We start from the raw sequence: 14,360 nt of genomic DNA, 5'->3' as shown, positions 1-14,360 counted from the left end.
GAAAGATGTATCCAGCATGCTTTTTCATGGTCAATGCTGATCTTTCTAAGGCTAGAATGTCAAAGTACAGTGTAGTTCTTCATACAGAGCTACACACTAAAACAGCTGAGACGGTTGTGTCGTCTTTGCACCCGTTTCCTTCTTGTTTTACAGTGGACTGGTGTATGATTACATTAGCCTATATAACCGCTGTAGATGGCTATTGTGTCTCCTGGCAGCAACAGGAAGGGAATCCAGGCCAGCCTGCTGTCTGCTTTGAGGAGGTGCCATTGATTCTCAACGTAATAGCCCATAGGGGGTTATTGGGGATCAGCTCAGCTCCTTCCATGGAAAAACTAGAGCAGGGGATTAGGGTTTTCCCACAACCAGCTCAGCTCTGTGTAAAGAGCAGAAACATAATGAGAAAAATCCCCATCTAAGCTCAGGTAACACTGAGTGGGTTAGGCCTCACCAACAAGCCTGTAAGTCGTGGGTTCAAGTCTCACTTGATCTCACGCTGCAAGACCACCTCCAGTTCACCCACTTGCAAAATGGGTACTTGACTCATTGATTTAGGGCAGGTGGGCGTGATGCTGACCACATCACTTCCTTGTGCAGCGGTGGCTTTGAAACTGATGTGCCTTAACCGCATCAGCCTGATGTGCCATTGGTTCAGGGGGTCTTTGACCTGACTGGGACGCTCTTGCATGTAAGGGGAGCCAAGTCACATTGTGAATCAGTAGCAGAGCTGGGACTAGAACCCAGGAGTGATGCCTCCCTCACTGTCCAGTACTGTAACCCCTAGGCAACACAGCCTCCTTCAGCTGTGAGCATGCAGTAGCAGACAAGATGCAGCACCTGAGCACAAGGGGGTGGGGGCAGAATGCGAAAAGTAGCATCTGGATTTTTAATGTGTTGGTGCACACGGATTCTTTTCTCAGCTCCACCACTGACTCCACCTCTCTCAGTCTTCAGTGGCATTGCACAGACGTCACCGAGTGCAGCACCTGACATCTTCTCTGGCTCGGCTCTGCAAGAAAGACCACAAATAGCTCAATTACAGGAGGAGGCACAGAAACAATTTAGACCCTGAATTAAACCAGCCTTGTCTCCAAAAAGATCAATCCTCCTCTCCCCCATCCCCCAAGGTCTCCTTCTTTGTCTCCAACAGAACAATGGCAGTGCCACCACTGCTCGAAGACTGGGATCGATATCAACACACAGGCACAGAAGTGGATCATGGCGCTGTCCAAGCCCCCTTAGTCCCCTGCTGCACCTTAATTCAGTCCCTGACAGAAGCACAGGGATAGATTCTGATCCGACACCAATGTAAATCTGCAGTTACCCTGCTGAAGTCAATTTGAATTACTCCAGATTTACACTGGTGTAACGAGATAAGAATCCAATCTCTGGTATTTGGAGCTGTCTGTCCCCATTATCTTCAGCTTCTCTTTCCTTCCAATCTCTCAGCACATAAATGGCAGCCCAGATAAGCAGCATTTCTCTCCTTGATGGGTTGGCAAACAGATGATAATGGAGCATGACAAAGGCGGTTAAATGCACAGCCCTCTGTAAATTACTCATAGGCCAGCCAAGAAAAAGAAACGGTGCTGTTCTTTCACTAGATTCTGTTCAGGGGCGAGGGCTTTTGTTCTTCTTATAAGGCGTTCAGATTTTACTGGTATTATTTAAAATATAAAAGCAAAGGCTTGGGGTGGTGTTGGAGCAGATGGAAAGAGACCAATTCTCCCTTTGGGTACATGCTGCATTTGAGAGTAATGAAAATTGAAGCTCGTCTTAAGACTAGCCGAAAACATTTGGCACTGCTAGCGCCCTTCTCCTCCGTCAGCAGCTGAGAGGCTCTTGTGTTCTTTATCCAAGATCGTCCTGTTCTTAAAGCAGAGTCGGAGAAAGAGTCTGGTATCAGGTCAGGTGCAACCATTTAGGCAAACTAGGTGGCCGCCTAGGGTGCCTAGTGGTTGGGGGCGCCTAAAAGTCCCCTCAGGTGAGGAGATGGAGTGGAGGTTAGCTGGGTCGGGGGGACACAGGGAGGGCTACCCACAGTAACGGGGGGGGGATGCAGAGGGGAACAGCTCCCCACCCCCACTCACCTCCACTCTGCCTCCTCCGCTGAGCACACAGCCCAGCTCTGTCTCCTCCAATCAGCGCCGCAAGCCTGGGTGGGGAGAAGAATTAGAGCAGTGCCGGGGTGCTCAGGGGAGGAGGCGGAGCCGAGGTGAGCTGGGGCGGGCCACCCAGGCAGGGTTAGCTGCCATGGCGGGGTGGGGGGGGGAGAGGGGAGAAGTCTCCCCAGGCAGGGTTAGCTGCGGGAAGGAAGGGGGAAGTCCCCCAGCGGTTACGTCGTGCAGAGGGAGAAAGCTGCGTGGGTACTGCCGGGGGGGATAGGAGTCCCCCTGGCCGGGTTATGCCCGCGGGGAGAGGGAGAGGGTAGCTGTCAGGTCAATGGGGGGTAGCTGCGCGGGGGCTCCTCGGGTGGCGATTACTGCCGGGGGCAGGTAGCGGGACGGGTGCAAGGTGGAAGTTTCGCCTAGGGCGCGAAAATTCCTTGCACCGGCCCTGTCTGGTATTAATGTGAGAGCTGCACCACGGCTCTTTGACTAAATCACTCACAACAGTAATGAAGACACAAACCTCCCACACTGCATCAGCAGCCAGTGAGCAAGGCTAATCGGAACCTGCATGGCTGAGAGACTCCACAACATTCTGCAGATGCTAGGATCCTAGGCTGGATTTTAACCAGTGACCCAGCATTGGAAGGCTCTATGCACCTTTACCAACCCTAATAATGTAATTCCCCTTCCCAATTGAACTAGCTTCTTCTCCAAAGGTACGGAACCTGCCAGCGCCTCACAGCATCTCTGCTAGCCTGCTCCAGCCTAAAGCCTGACATGAACCCGACTAGACCACAGTCACCCGAACGTGACCCAACCCTGAGTCCTTCAAATCCAACCCTTCCCATGAACCGTCAGCACTGCTGCTGCCTCGCCCTTGGGGCTCAGTCTGATGGGGCTTCCTACTCCCCACACCTGGGGCCAGTGATCTGTCTTCAACTGCCTCCTGTCGGGGAAGGGAATGCAGCAGCAGCTGTACGTGCCATGCCTGCGGGCTACCACTGCCTTGCTGTGCTGGGACTCATCAACATGCTCTGCAGCAGGCATAACACAGCCAGGTGGTGGTGGCTAGCAGCAGAGGGTCATACAGTCACTGCTGCACTGACCTCCTGGGGCAGAAGAGGATCAGAGACGCCCTGACCCAAGCCCAAGAGTGTCAGGTTGTGTTTCAGACTCCACCCAAAGCTGACTGTGACCCAGGGACCTCTTGATGCTAACTGGCAGCACGTGTAAGGGATACACAGTTTTATAGGGATCCCGAGCGTCAGGTACACGCATAACTGTTTGCCAAAGGGTGGCATGTAAGGTCTGTACTGAGAGCCAGGAGCCCACTGGGAACCATAATCATTGCAAATGCACGTATGGAGGATAGTTAAGAGGTATTTGTACTGAAAACTATATTCTTACGATATGTAAGTTAAAACAGGCCACCAGAAGGTGAGAAGCAGATTTTGGACCAGCAGAGCGGAGTAAATGTTTGTCTCTCTGGCTGGGCATTGTGTATTGCAGTATAGACTGTAAGTCTATTTGCTTGACTGAGCCTGATGCTACTAAAGAGACTGTCAAGTCGACAAGAAAGGAGCACACAGGAAAAACAGCAGGGAGGATCCTCTTTACAAGTAAAGCCAATAGATCAGTGGTTCCAAACGGGCCAGGGCACCGCTTCCCACCACTCCCCTTGGCCGGGAACGGCAAACCGCAGCTACACCTGCGGATGCTCACGTAAACAAAGTGTCTCAGGGCTTGCCCTGAACAAACCACAAACCAAGTCTGGGAACCACTGCAATAGACTGTAGGTGGTGTAACTCAGGGTGCAGAAAGACACCCTTCACAGAGGAGACAAGCTGAATATGTGACTTGTTTGAGAAAAAAAGAGCACACTGCCTACCTGGCTGAGAAATATCGGTGAGCAACACTATAAGACATGACAGTAACTAGCCATGGCGGTCTAGGCTCTAGAATGTGGTTATGATTTTATTTTACATTAGGGCTGTCAATCGATTAAAACAATTAATCGTGATGAATCGCTCTGTTAAACAATAGAATACCATTTATGTAAATATTTTTGAATGTTTTCTACATTTTCAAATATCTTGATTTCAGTTACATTAATTTCACGATAGAGATTGCACTACAGTACTTGTATGAGGGTAAGTTGAAAATACTTTATCTTTTATCATTTTTACGGTGCAAATATTTGTAATAAAAATTAAAATATAGTTAGCAGTGCACACTTTGTATTCTGTGTTATAAATTGAAATCAAATAATTGAAAATGTAGAAAAACATCCAAAATATTGAATACATTTCAGTTGGTATTCTATTGTTTAACAGTGTGATTAAAACTGCAATTAATTTTTTTACTTACAATTAATTTTTTTGAGTTAATCGCATCAGTTAACTGCGATTAATCAACAGCCCTATTTTAGAGATAACCATTTGCTTCCAAAACTTCTACTTGTTACTACATGACTATATTTCATTAAATAAACTGTTACTTATTTTCACTACCAAAAAAGGAAGTGCTTTTGTTGCCCTTGGCCAGGGTTGGGGAGCTGACCCTCCGGCACAGATCAGGCTTCCTCATGCTAAAGGCAGGGGGTAGCAAGGTGCCTCGCACCCCTGGGTACCGTCATGTCACACTAGCACTTGAAGTCAGTTGTTGTTGGGTTCAGGTCAGGTTAGGTTGCAAGCCCATGATTGCTATGAAAGGGAGAGAGCAGAGCATCAAAGACACTGAGATGCAGTAGAAGTGAACTATTCCTAAATCACGAAAACTTGGTTCCTTCTTGTCTCCTTCACTCCTCCCTTATCACTCACCATCCAGCCTTGGACACAGCCGTGGTCCAGCGGATAGGGTTGCCAGTGAAAGTGAGTGAGCGTGGGGGTGAGCGAGTGATGGAGGGAGAGAGGCTGGAGTAAGTGGGGGCAGGGTAAGGGGGGAGCCTTGGGGAAGGAGCAGGCAATGGTGTTCGGTGGTCCCTGCTAGTCATGACAGGCATTGCAGCAGGGCAATACATTGAAAGTTTGCAGTGGTTCAGCCCATGCTGCACCTGTTCTTGGTGGTGTGTACACAGATTGCTAGGTGCTCTCACATGGGCCAGTGACTCCATGGAGACCCCTAAGGACTTCACTGTTGCCAGGCTGTTGTACGCGGAAGGTGCTTCAACACTATGGCGATAGGCAACAGCATAAAACAGAGAGAGAGAGAGAGAGAGAGAGAGATGGGCATAATGAAAAGACCACCCAGGCTCTGAAGGGCTCACAGCTGAAGTAATAGAAGACTTTAGGCTGTAGGGCTCTCAGTCAGACATAGTTAAAAATTCACATGCAAAGGGGTTTTTTTTGTTGTGTTTTTTTTTGAACTAGCTGCTGCCTGACTGAATGTATCTCACTATTTATATTTTTCCAGCCATTCATTTTTGGATTTTTAAACAAGATTATAAATTAAAAAATCTCCCATCGTCTTTGTAGAAAACGCCAGCTCAACCAGTGCTGCACGTGGGGCTAAACTCCTCATGCTGTCTGGGATGACATGTTGTAGGAAGCTTTCTTCAGGGTCTCTAGAAAGAACTGCTCATCTTCCAAGAAATCCCGGTCCTGCAGAGAGAGAGAGAGGGGAAGGTCCATCACTGACTGTGACTGGAACTCCCTGAGGGTAGAGTACAGATGCCCACATGCCTGGTAGATAATCACTGTCTTGGGAACTGACATATAAGGTAAGTATCAGAAGCAGTCAAAGCCTGGGCTTTGAAAGGTGATTGCATCAGCAAGTACAGTTATTTACTTTGTTGTAACTGTGGTTCTCCAAAATGTCTTGTCTGTGTGGATCCCAGCTAAGGCATGCAGGAGGTACATGTGCACCTTGAATGGGATCCATACAGACAACTTGAATAACCTTTCTTTCCTAGACAGGAACATGAGGATTCCAAGGGATCAAAGCAGAATTCCAATTATGCAGGGGTGTTGGGGGAAGAGCAGGTGAGTGATTGGAGAATCTGGAGAGAGTAGGACCAAGCACTAAAAGAACAGGGATTAACCACCTTGATATAGCACCTTCCATCTGAGGATCTCAGAAAACTGGGTCTGGAGCAGGACATACACGCCACTCCAGGGGTGACCAAGGTTGTTAACTAGCAGCCCAAGTGGGGTAAGCCAACCAGGAGCTTTGACGATCTGGTTGGCCAAGAATTTATGACCGTCATTGCTTCTGTTGTTCATCCACTTCTGCTTTAAGTGTATCAGGGAAACACCAGGATGTCTGTTCTCTAAAATGACCCTTTTGCAGCACAGCACAGAACAAACAGCTTTACTGCCCAGCAACAACCTTCAGATAAAAACCCATCTGTTGGCAGGCAGCACTGAGCCCTCGCTGTGTCTCTTCCTGGGAGAGTCCAGGTGGTTTCCAAGCCAAAGCCAAAACCCAGCTCAGTAGCAGACCTGAGGTTGGGTCCCTTTTACATCTGAGCAAATGCTACGGAACCTCATCTTACCCGCTCAGCTGTGTGCTTCAGCAGCACTAGTCTGGCATACAACTCAGCAGGTCCCGCTCCTGCTGTGCCCTGGGTGCCCCCCATACTGCCAGAGTTGTGCCAAGGTAAGTCAATAACAGGAGGGGGGAAATCTGCAAAGAAAGCACAATAGTGCAGAATACAGGGTTAGAGCAACGTGGGACATCAGTGTACTCTATAGAGACCCCCAGAAAGAGGCAGGGAAGTTGGACCCACTAAGCTTTCCTAGTATTATTGCTGTGTCCGTGTTTTCATGTCCTGGGGGAGCATGGCAGTCCCTCCTCCCAGCCTGTGACCTGAGGAAACTGGGGGGATTAATTATAATGATTACGTGGCACTTCTATAGCCTCTTTCATGCAAGGATCCTAGAGCACTTAAACATTTAATTAACCCTCTGGAGTAGGCAACTCATTAATTCCATTTTACAGAAGGGAAAGAGAGAAGTTAACCAATTTTCCCTGTCCAATGCACCAAGTCAGTTGCAGAGGCAGGAATGGAAACCAGCACTCCTGACTCCAATCCCTTGCTCGGACCATGAGCCCAGATCCCTCTTGTGAAGAGGCGACTTCCGAACTCAACTCAGGTCTTTATCCTTTGAAAGCCAGGGAGCTGCCCCGCCCACTCTGAGAGGCGAAGATGCAGGAGGTGCTGTCCCTTTGGCCTGGTCCACACTTACAAATTAGATCAACCCAGTGATGTTGCTCAGGGCTGAGAAAAATGTCGTGCCCCGAGCACTGTATTAGGTCGACCTGACCACTGGTGTAGACCCGGCTAGGCTGACAGAAGAATTTTTCTGTTGACTTAGCGACTCGCTTTTGGAGAGATGGATTAACTCCGCTGACAGAAAACCCCTTTCCGTCAATATAGGAAGCGTCTACACCACAGTGTCACAGCTGCGCCACTGTAGCAGCTGCCATGTAGACATGCCTTTCCTCTCATTTCCTTGCTCACAGGAACATGGGACTGGAGAGGGCCTCTTGGGTCACTGAGTCCAGTCACCTGCTATCACAGGCAACGCCGGCACGTTGTTCTGCTCATACATTTATCAAACTCCACCTGAAAACCAGTTTGGTTTCTTGCCTCCACTCCTCCTACTGGAGACTGTTTCCCAACCGCTCTCCTTTGATGGTTAGAAACCTGCTTCTAAAATTCCAGCCTAACTTTCCTCCTGGCCATTTATTCTAGAGCCAACCTTGTTCTTTAAGTTAAATAGCTCTTCTTCCTTCCTTGGCTTCCCCCTGATGTATTTACAGAGAGCAATCACTGAGAACAACCACTCAAGAGCTTTTCTGTTGGCAATCGTGAAGGAGCAGCTTACAGTGCGTGGTGGAGAGGCTCTTGGTTTGAACACCTGGGTGTGGCACCCGGGGCTTGGTCAGGAACTGCACCGGGCTGTTCGGAAGCTCCTCTCGCAGCTGTTCAAGCTGTCTCCTTTGATGAGCCAGGTTCTGGCGCTCCTACCCACCCAAGGGGAGAGAGGGAGAAAAGCTGGTTTAATAGGGTCTGGCATGTTGCGGCACGTAGAAAAAAACGAGAGGGGAAGCACGAGGATCTGATTGCCTGGTGCAGGTGCTGTTCCTGCTGCCTCAGCCGTTCCAGCCGCTGCTGCACGGTACACAGCCTCATCTGATGTTCTGACTCCACCTTCTTCGCCTCTAGCAGGGCTCTCTCTCCCTCCTCGTACTTCTGCGAGGACAGCTGGGGGACACAGCAACACAGAGAGTGAGTGGGGGGCGGGGGAGCAAGGGTGTGACGGTGCTCAGCGGGGAGGAGAAAGAGCCGTGTACGTGCCTCTGGAAACCTGGGGTCATTTTGTGTAGACCATGACATCCTGGACACTCCCATCCTCTGCTTACCCACCACGCTAGTAAGGCAGGTGCAGTAGCAGGACAAGCTTCCCCTAGGCCACCCCACTCATGGGTCTCAACCAGGACCTGGGGGATCTCTCAAGGATCGAGTGGGTGGCTCCATCTCCATGGTTCCTCTGCCAAGGCTTGTTCCATTAGGAACTCTAGTGAGACCAAGTTCATTTCACACAGCCCACCCAACAGCCACCAGATAGGAATGGTTCTTGATTGCCAGGGACTTGGCCTGGATTTAAATCTCTGTCAGAGGCGGAGGGCTCTGTATCCCATCTCCTACCTCCTGAGCCATACAGGTACTCTCCTCCCCCTCCCCCACTATGGATCAGACACACAGATCCTTGTATTATGAAGCAGGTCTCTGTATCCCCTTTTTGTTTTAAAGTGCTAAATCACTAACAAACATTCATGTAAAGAACCATCGCTCCTGGCTGTTGACTTCTATAGCTCTTCAGCCAGAGATCCCGACGTGTTTTATCAAGGGAGGGGGATAGTGCTCTCCCCCATCATAGAGGGAGAACCAAGGCACAGAGAGATAATTGAGGTGCCCAAGGTTACCCGCAGGATGTCACTGGAAGAATGGGGAACTGAAGTCCCATTCTCAAGTCTTTACACCACTGCGGCCTCCACTTCCTGTATGGCCTTTCCTGGATCCTAATGGGGAAGGATTGTGGGGGCACTGACTGCAAGGGGTTAAGAGAGGAGGAGTCATTGTCCTTCCTACCTTGCTCATGCTGTCAATCTCCTCTGCCCTCTGTTTGATGTGCAAAGCGGCTGCATTAACCCTTTCCTTCTCGAGCCTCAGCTCCTGCCTCTCTTGCTCCACAGATTCCCTTTCTCTAGCCAGCTGCTCCTCCTTAGCCCTCAGCTCACTGGCCTGGATTTTCAGATCTGCTTGTTCCTAGGAAGAGAGCATCAATGGTGGCTCGATATCGGCTCCTCTCCCGAGCACTCATCCCAAGTGCTCAGAGAGATCCATGATAGAAAAGCCCCCCCAAACTCCTGGCCCACTGGAGGGTTGTTCCCTGCTGTACATTTACTAGAGCGCTGGCTTTGTTGTGCAGGGGAAGGTCCCCAAGCATTAGCGTGCAGGTTGTTTCCTTTGCCCTGCACAGACAAAACAGCTGGCTCAGGAATCTGGGCCAGTCAGAGGAAGGACTGGAAGGTTTCCCTTTGCCTACATTATTCAGGGCTCCATGTCCCCCTATAGACAACTCCGTCCTACAGCAGGAACACATGCTATAGGCAAAGTGCTGCACTGAGACTGCTGTGCTGCTCAACAACCCACAGCTAGTGGGGTGAGAGAACACCATGCACTGCACTCCTCCTTTCCCTGCCCCGGCAGCTACGTCCCTAATTCCAAGAACATGCACCAATACTGGTAATTTGTTGGCAGTAACAGTATTAGTTACCGCCCAGTGATTTATAAAATACTCCGACAATCAGATCTGCTCTTATGCTGCCATCATCTGTATACCTGGAGAGAGAGAGAGAGAGATTTCCTCACGTGATGCTCAAAGAGGGTGGAGCAGGGACCACACGGAGGTAGGGGGTGGGGAGGATGCAGGAAGGAATTTACATCGTTACTATGTGGAATCACTGAGTGGCTGGGGAGGAAACATGTCAGCGAAGCTCTGTCCAGCTGCTCTAGCCCATCAGCTGACAAAGCTGAATTCAAGCCCTGAAGGACTGAAATGGAAACATGCTTCGCCGGGGTACCTTTGCCAGGGTCATGATGGCCCCTTCCCTCTGGGAGTCTATCTGCAGGGCGCGGTCAACATCACGCTCTGTCCGCTCCTTGCTCAGCTTCTGCTGGGTGTGGAACTCCGACCACTCCATAGCGAGCTTTCGACGCTCCTCCGCGCACTTCTGCATGACCGACTTCTGCTCCTCCAGCAAGACGTTCTGTGGGAGCAAAGCATGAGAGATGCAACCAAGTCCTCCAAACCAGAGAGATGTTGGCTTGAAGTCACAGAGAGTACCCATTCCATCAGGAAAGAGTGGAAAAGGAGCTCCTTATGCTGCTCTTCAGACTGAAAAGGATTCCTGCTACTAAGATTCCCGCTGCTGCTCCTGGGAACTGGGTATTATTCGTGTACCCAGACAGCGGAACCCCATCTCTGTACTATGAGGCAGGGTTTTGCACTGTTTCCACAACACGGCAGTGAAGCAGAGGTAGTGACAGTAGATCTCACTACCCTGTGGTGAAGTCTCTATCAAACATCTACAGAGTTTAAACAGGAGCGCTTTTCAGGAGGGAAGTGTTACAGCGATGGGTTTTAAAAGTACCGAGCGACTAGTACCCGCCACTTGACATTATTTTCCTGCCTTCAGCCACAATCTGTGGCTTTTCTCGCTCACGTGACCTAGTGTGTGTCATTGTTACTCTGTGCAACAACCAATGTCTGCCAAACCTGGACAAGCCTACCACCTTCCTGCTAACTTCGTGCCATCCCAACGCCGCCTCGGTCACTCACGCTGTCGATCACTGTGCCCCATCTCTGGGAAGAGCAGATAGGTGCTACCCCAGCAAACACAAAATGCTCCAGCTCCAGGAGCACATGCGCCTTGCCCAAGAGCGACAAGTGATGTCTGACAGGCTCACATGCTGGCTTATGGTTCTGATTGAGCAGGAGGCCAAGATATTGCCAAGTAAAGCGTAGGGTACTGTGATGCCTCACTGAAGCCCCAAGTGGTTAATCTCCAAGTGGAACTGCTTCCTGCCCCCAAATCTTCTACTCCTATTAGATTAATATCCTTGAGCTATGCTGAATTCTACGGGAATTTATTTCCATCCTGCCCTTTGTCCTCCAGCAAAAGGATTTTTCTCCTGGCCTTGATGCCATCTGAATGAATGCTACATAATGGGAACAGTTCCTCCTTGAGACCATCCTGTTCATTAAACATCATGACAACACCGGACCTTTGCCCGCTCCAGCTCTTCCCTCTCCATGGTCAGCTGCTGGGTCATCACCCTCCGCTGTTCCTCTAGCGAGCGCTGTAGAGATTCCACTTTGGATTGTTCTGCTGTCACCCTCCAGCGTTCCTAGAACGCAGAGATGACAGCAGATAGAGGGAAAGCAATGCATGGATTACGTGAGCCTATGGTACAATCAAGCCTTAAACTGAAGCAGATATTTTCCCACCACCACCTCCGTTTTCTTTGACTTCACGGCAGATTCAGGCCATGGAGGTTCAGGCCCTGCCCTGATTTTTTCCCCACCGAGCAGGGAGACAGTTTTTCACCTGTGGAAAAAAACTGGCCTCTCACCATGATTGTCCGCAGGTTGAGGAGAGTTCCCATATTGCAGGGCCCACGTCTCATCAGAGCCATTATCAGACAGAGGCCGAAGACACAGGTTGTCGGCCTCGCCTCACCTGCTCAAGGAGACGAGTCTGCTCACTCAGCCTGGCCTCCATTTTAGCGATGACCTCCTGCAGCCTGCTCCGCTCCTCCTCCATGTCCCTCTGTTGTCGTGTCAGTCTGTCCTGCAGCACTGAGGGGAGAAAAACCACCATGCAGCAAACTGCAGCCATTCACAGGCCAATCCCAGAGTCCAGCGCAAGCCACCATTATGGCCGTCTTACAAAAAAAGTTGCAGGGATGGATCCTCAGCTGGTTTAAATCAGTGTCACTCCAACGGTGCTGCACTGGTTTACAACAGCTGGGAACTGACCTGTCTGGCTGGGAGTGTTGTCTCACTACAGGATATTCCTGGGGAGACGCTTTCAGCACAGAGGATCTTTGGCACAGTTGTCTTGCTCAGGTACAGCCCTGGACAAGGCATTGTTCTTTTCAGAAAGGTAAGTGCGTAGGAGAGCCACAAATGGGAACATCTGCTGGAATGGACGGATGATCTTGTGATTAAGACACTGGACAGGGATCTGAGTCCAATTCTCTGCCACCGATTCCCTATGTGCTTTTGGGAAAGTCACTTAATCTCTCTCTGTGCCTCAGTTCCCTGTGTGTAAATGGGGCAGGGATCATCTTGCTCTCTGTTTGTACAGCACCTAGCACTATGGGGCCTGGTCCATGATTAGGGCTCACAGATGCTTCCACAATACACAGCTCCTTTTGGACTGTAAGTTCTTTGGGGCAGTGACTGTGTGCGCATACAATGGGGCTCTGATTGAGGTTGGGACCCCTAACTGCTACTGTAATAAATAACCACGACTGCGATTGCTAGAAAAAATAAAAAGCAGGTACCCCTGAGCTGTTCGTCCCGCTGACGGGCTCCAATCTCAAGCTCCTGCGACGTGTTGTGGTGAGTAGCCTCCACCTTATAGGAGAGGTCACTCAGGTTACTGGAAAACTTCTCCATCTGCTCTATGACGCCATTCAGAGACCTGCAAGAGGAAGGGGTGGGGCCACAGCTACGTGGTAGCTGCATCGATTCACACTGGGTTCATGTTTTCAACGTTATTCTCATGCGATGAGGGGCTAGAAAGATTTACTTTACAACAAGACCTTAGATTCTGAGCCCAACCTGTGGCTTCCGCAGCAGGTTCCCTGGGTAATAAATATGCACCACCTTGCCTAGGAGCTTGAGTGGGTACAATAGCTTTGTCCTGAACCTCTCCTGCTCAGTTAACCCCTCCTCTTGGCAGCACCAACGGACAGGAGCTGCTTTTTCTCAGGGGTAAACAAAGCTCATTTATTGACTGACAGAGCTTGAGAGGTGGTGAGGGCAATTTACTTGCTGAGCCAGTGGCTTCTGTGCAAACACATCACTGATGTCAGGTGTTCTCCCTTTGTTTGGGATCCACCCAACACCCCAGCCCCACCTTTCCCTGCAGACAGGCCCCTGCTTGGGGACTGTGCCCATAGATTCCGAGGTCAGAAGAGACCACTGTCTAGTCTGAGTGCGTGTGACTATTCCCCAGCCATCCCATGGAGGGCTGTCAGGTTTATGGGGCTTGCTGTGAGAGAGCATCCCAGCTCTGTAGCAGCTCTGTTTTTCAGAGACTCTCTGAGCCATGAAGGGAAGAAGCAACCTACTCGGCTGCTTGTTGTTCTCCTTCAGAACTGGAAGAGGAAACCAACCTCTGTCATGATCTATGTGGGGTGGGTGGGGAGCTGAAGGACCGAGGCAAGGAGGCCGTGCTGGGTGGCATGGTACCTGGTATAGGAGGTAGCACTGGTTACCGCGTCAATCTCCTGATCTTTCAGTCGTTTCAACCTCTGTAGCTGCTCTTCGTGGTCTTTGCGCATCTCTAGAATGGATGCTCTGTAAGATCCAGAGGGGAGAGCCTGTTAACCATGTCTAGTTATTTACGTTCCCTGCAGCCTATGCCGCAGTCGGTGCTCAGACACACGGCCCTCGTTGCCACAGCAAGAGTCCAGAGAAACACACAGCGAGAGCTGAACGGGAGCAGCCGGCTGATCTCGGCCCCCGGCTGCGGGTAATGGTGGACGGTCACTGGATAAGCTTGGGGAGACAACTCATTCCTAGAGGAAACCTGCTGATTCCTGCCCAAGCATGGGTGGAGAGGAGAGAATAACGGCCGGGAACCCCAAAGGACTCTACGCCGGTGCAAGTCCCTGTGCCCTGCAGTGACAGTCCCACATGTACCTGCCTTGGGTGATGCGGGCCAGGTGAAGCCTGTGCTCAGGGGCCTGCTGGTGAGAGCACTCAGCCTCCTCATAAACAGATGCAAATGCTTGTGGCTAGCTGCATAACTCAGGAGATCGGGACAAACCTTTAATCACTTCCCACCAGGGCTGGGGTTATTTCATACCGTTGCACTAGCCTGACTTTTCCTGACACCACGATCCCGGCCAGACCTATTTTCCCATCTGCTCAGACATGGATTCAATATCTTTCCAAGAGTTTCGGCCCCTTCGGGAGGTGAATAATGTTGAACCTCAGATGCTCC

At 50.5% G+C, this 14,360-nt stretch overlaps 1 protein-coding gene across 5 annotated transcripts in view; it reads right to left on the bottom strand.

The window, feature by feature from the left end:
• Positions 1–5,491: 5,491 nt before the first annotated feature.
• The window catches only part of FBF1 (Fas binding factor 1), a 32,841-nt gene continuing 23,972 nt past the window's right edge, over positions 5,492–14,360 (bottom strand). For all 5 annotated transcript variants that reach the window (XM_075071790.1, XM_075071789.1, XM_075071791.1 and 2 more), the window contains exons 22-31: positions 13,604–13,711; positions 12,691–12,830; positions 11,862–11,980; positions 11,407–11,529; positions 10,203–10,388; positions 9,208–9,384; positions 8,182–8,319; positions 7,940–8,078; positions 6,604–6,734; positions 5,492–5,710 (exon numbers count right to left, since the gene is read on the bottom strand). In XM_075071790.1, coding sequence (XP_074927891.1) covers positions 5,627–5,710; positions 6,604–6,734; positions 7,940–8,078; positions 8,182–8,319; positions 9,208–9,384; positions 10,203–10,388; positions 11,407–11,529; positions 11,862–11,980; positions 12,691–12,830; positions 13,604–13,711 — 1,345 coding nt within the window. In that variant the 3' untranslated portion in view covers positions 5,492–5,626. The remainder of the gene's footprint in view (positions 5,711–6,603; positions 6,735–7,939; positions 8,079–8,181; positions 8,320–9,207; positions 9,385–10,202; positions 10,389–11,406; positions 11,530–11,861; positions 11,981–12,690; positions 12,831–13,603; positions 13,712–14,360) is intronic.

The sequence above is a fragment of the Chelonoidis abingdonii genome, chromosome 13 (genome assembly GCF_003597395.2).
Source record: "Chelonoidis abingdonii isolate Lonesome George chromosome 13, CheloAbing_2.0, whole genome shotgun sequence".
NCBI lineage: Eukaryota > Metazoa > Chordata > Testudines > Testudinidae > Chelonoidis > Chelonoidis abingdonii.
This window is presented reverse-complemented; position numbering and strand designations above follow the sequence as displayed.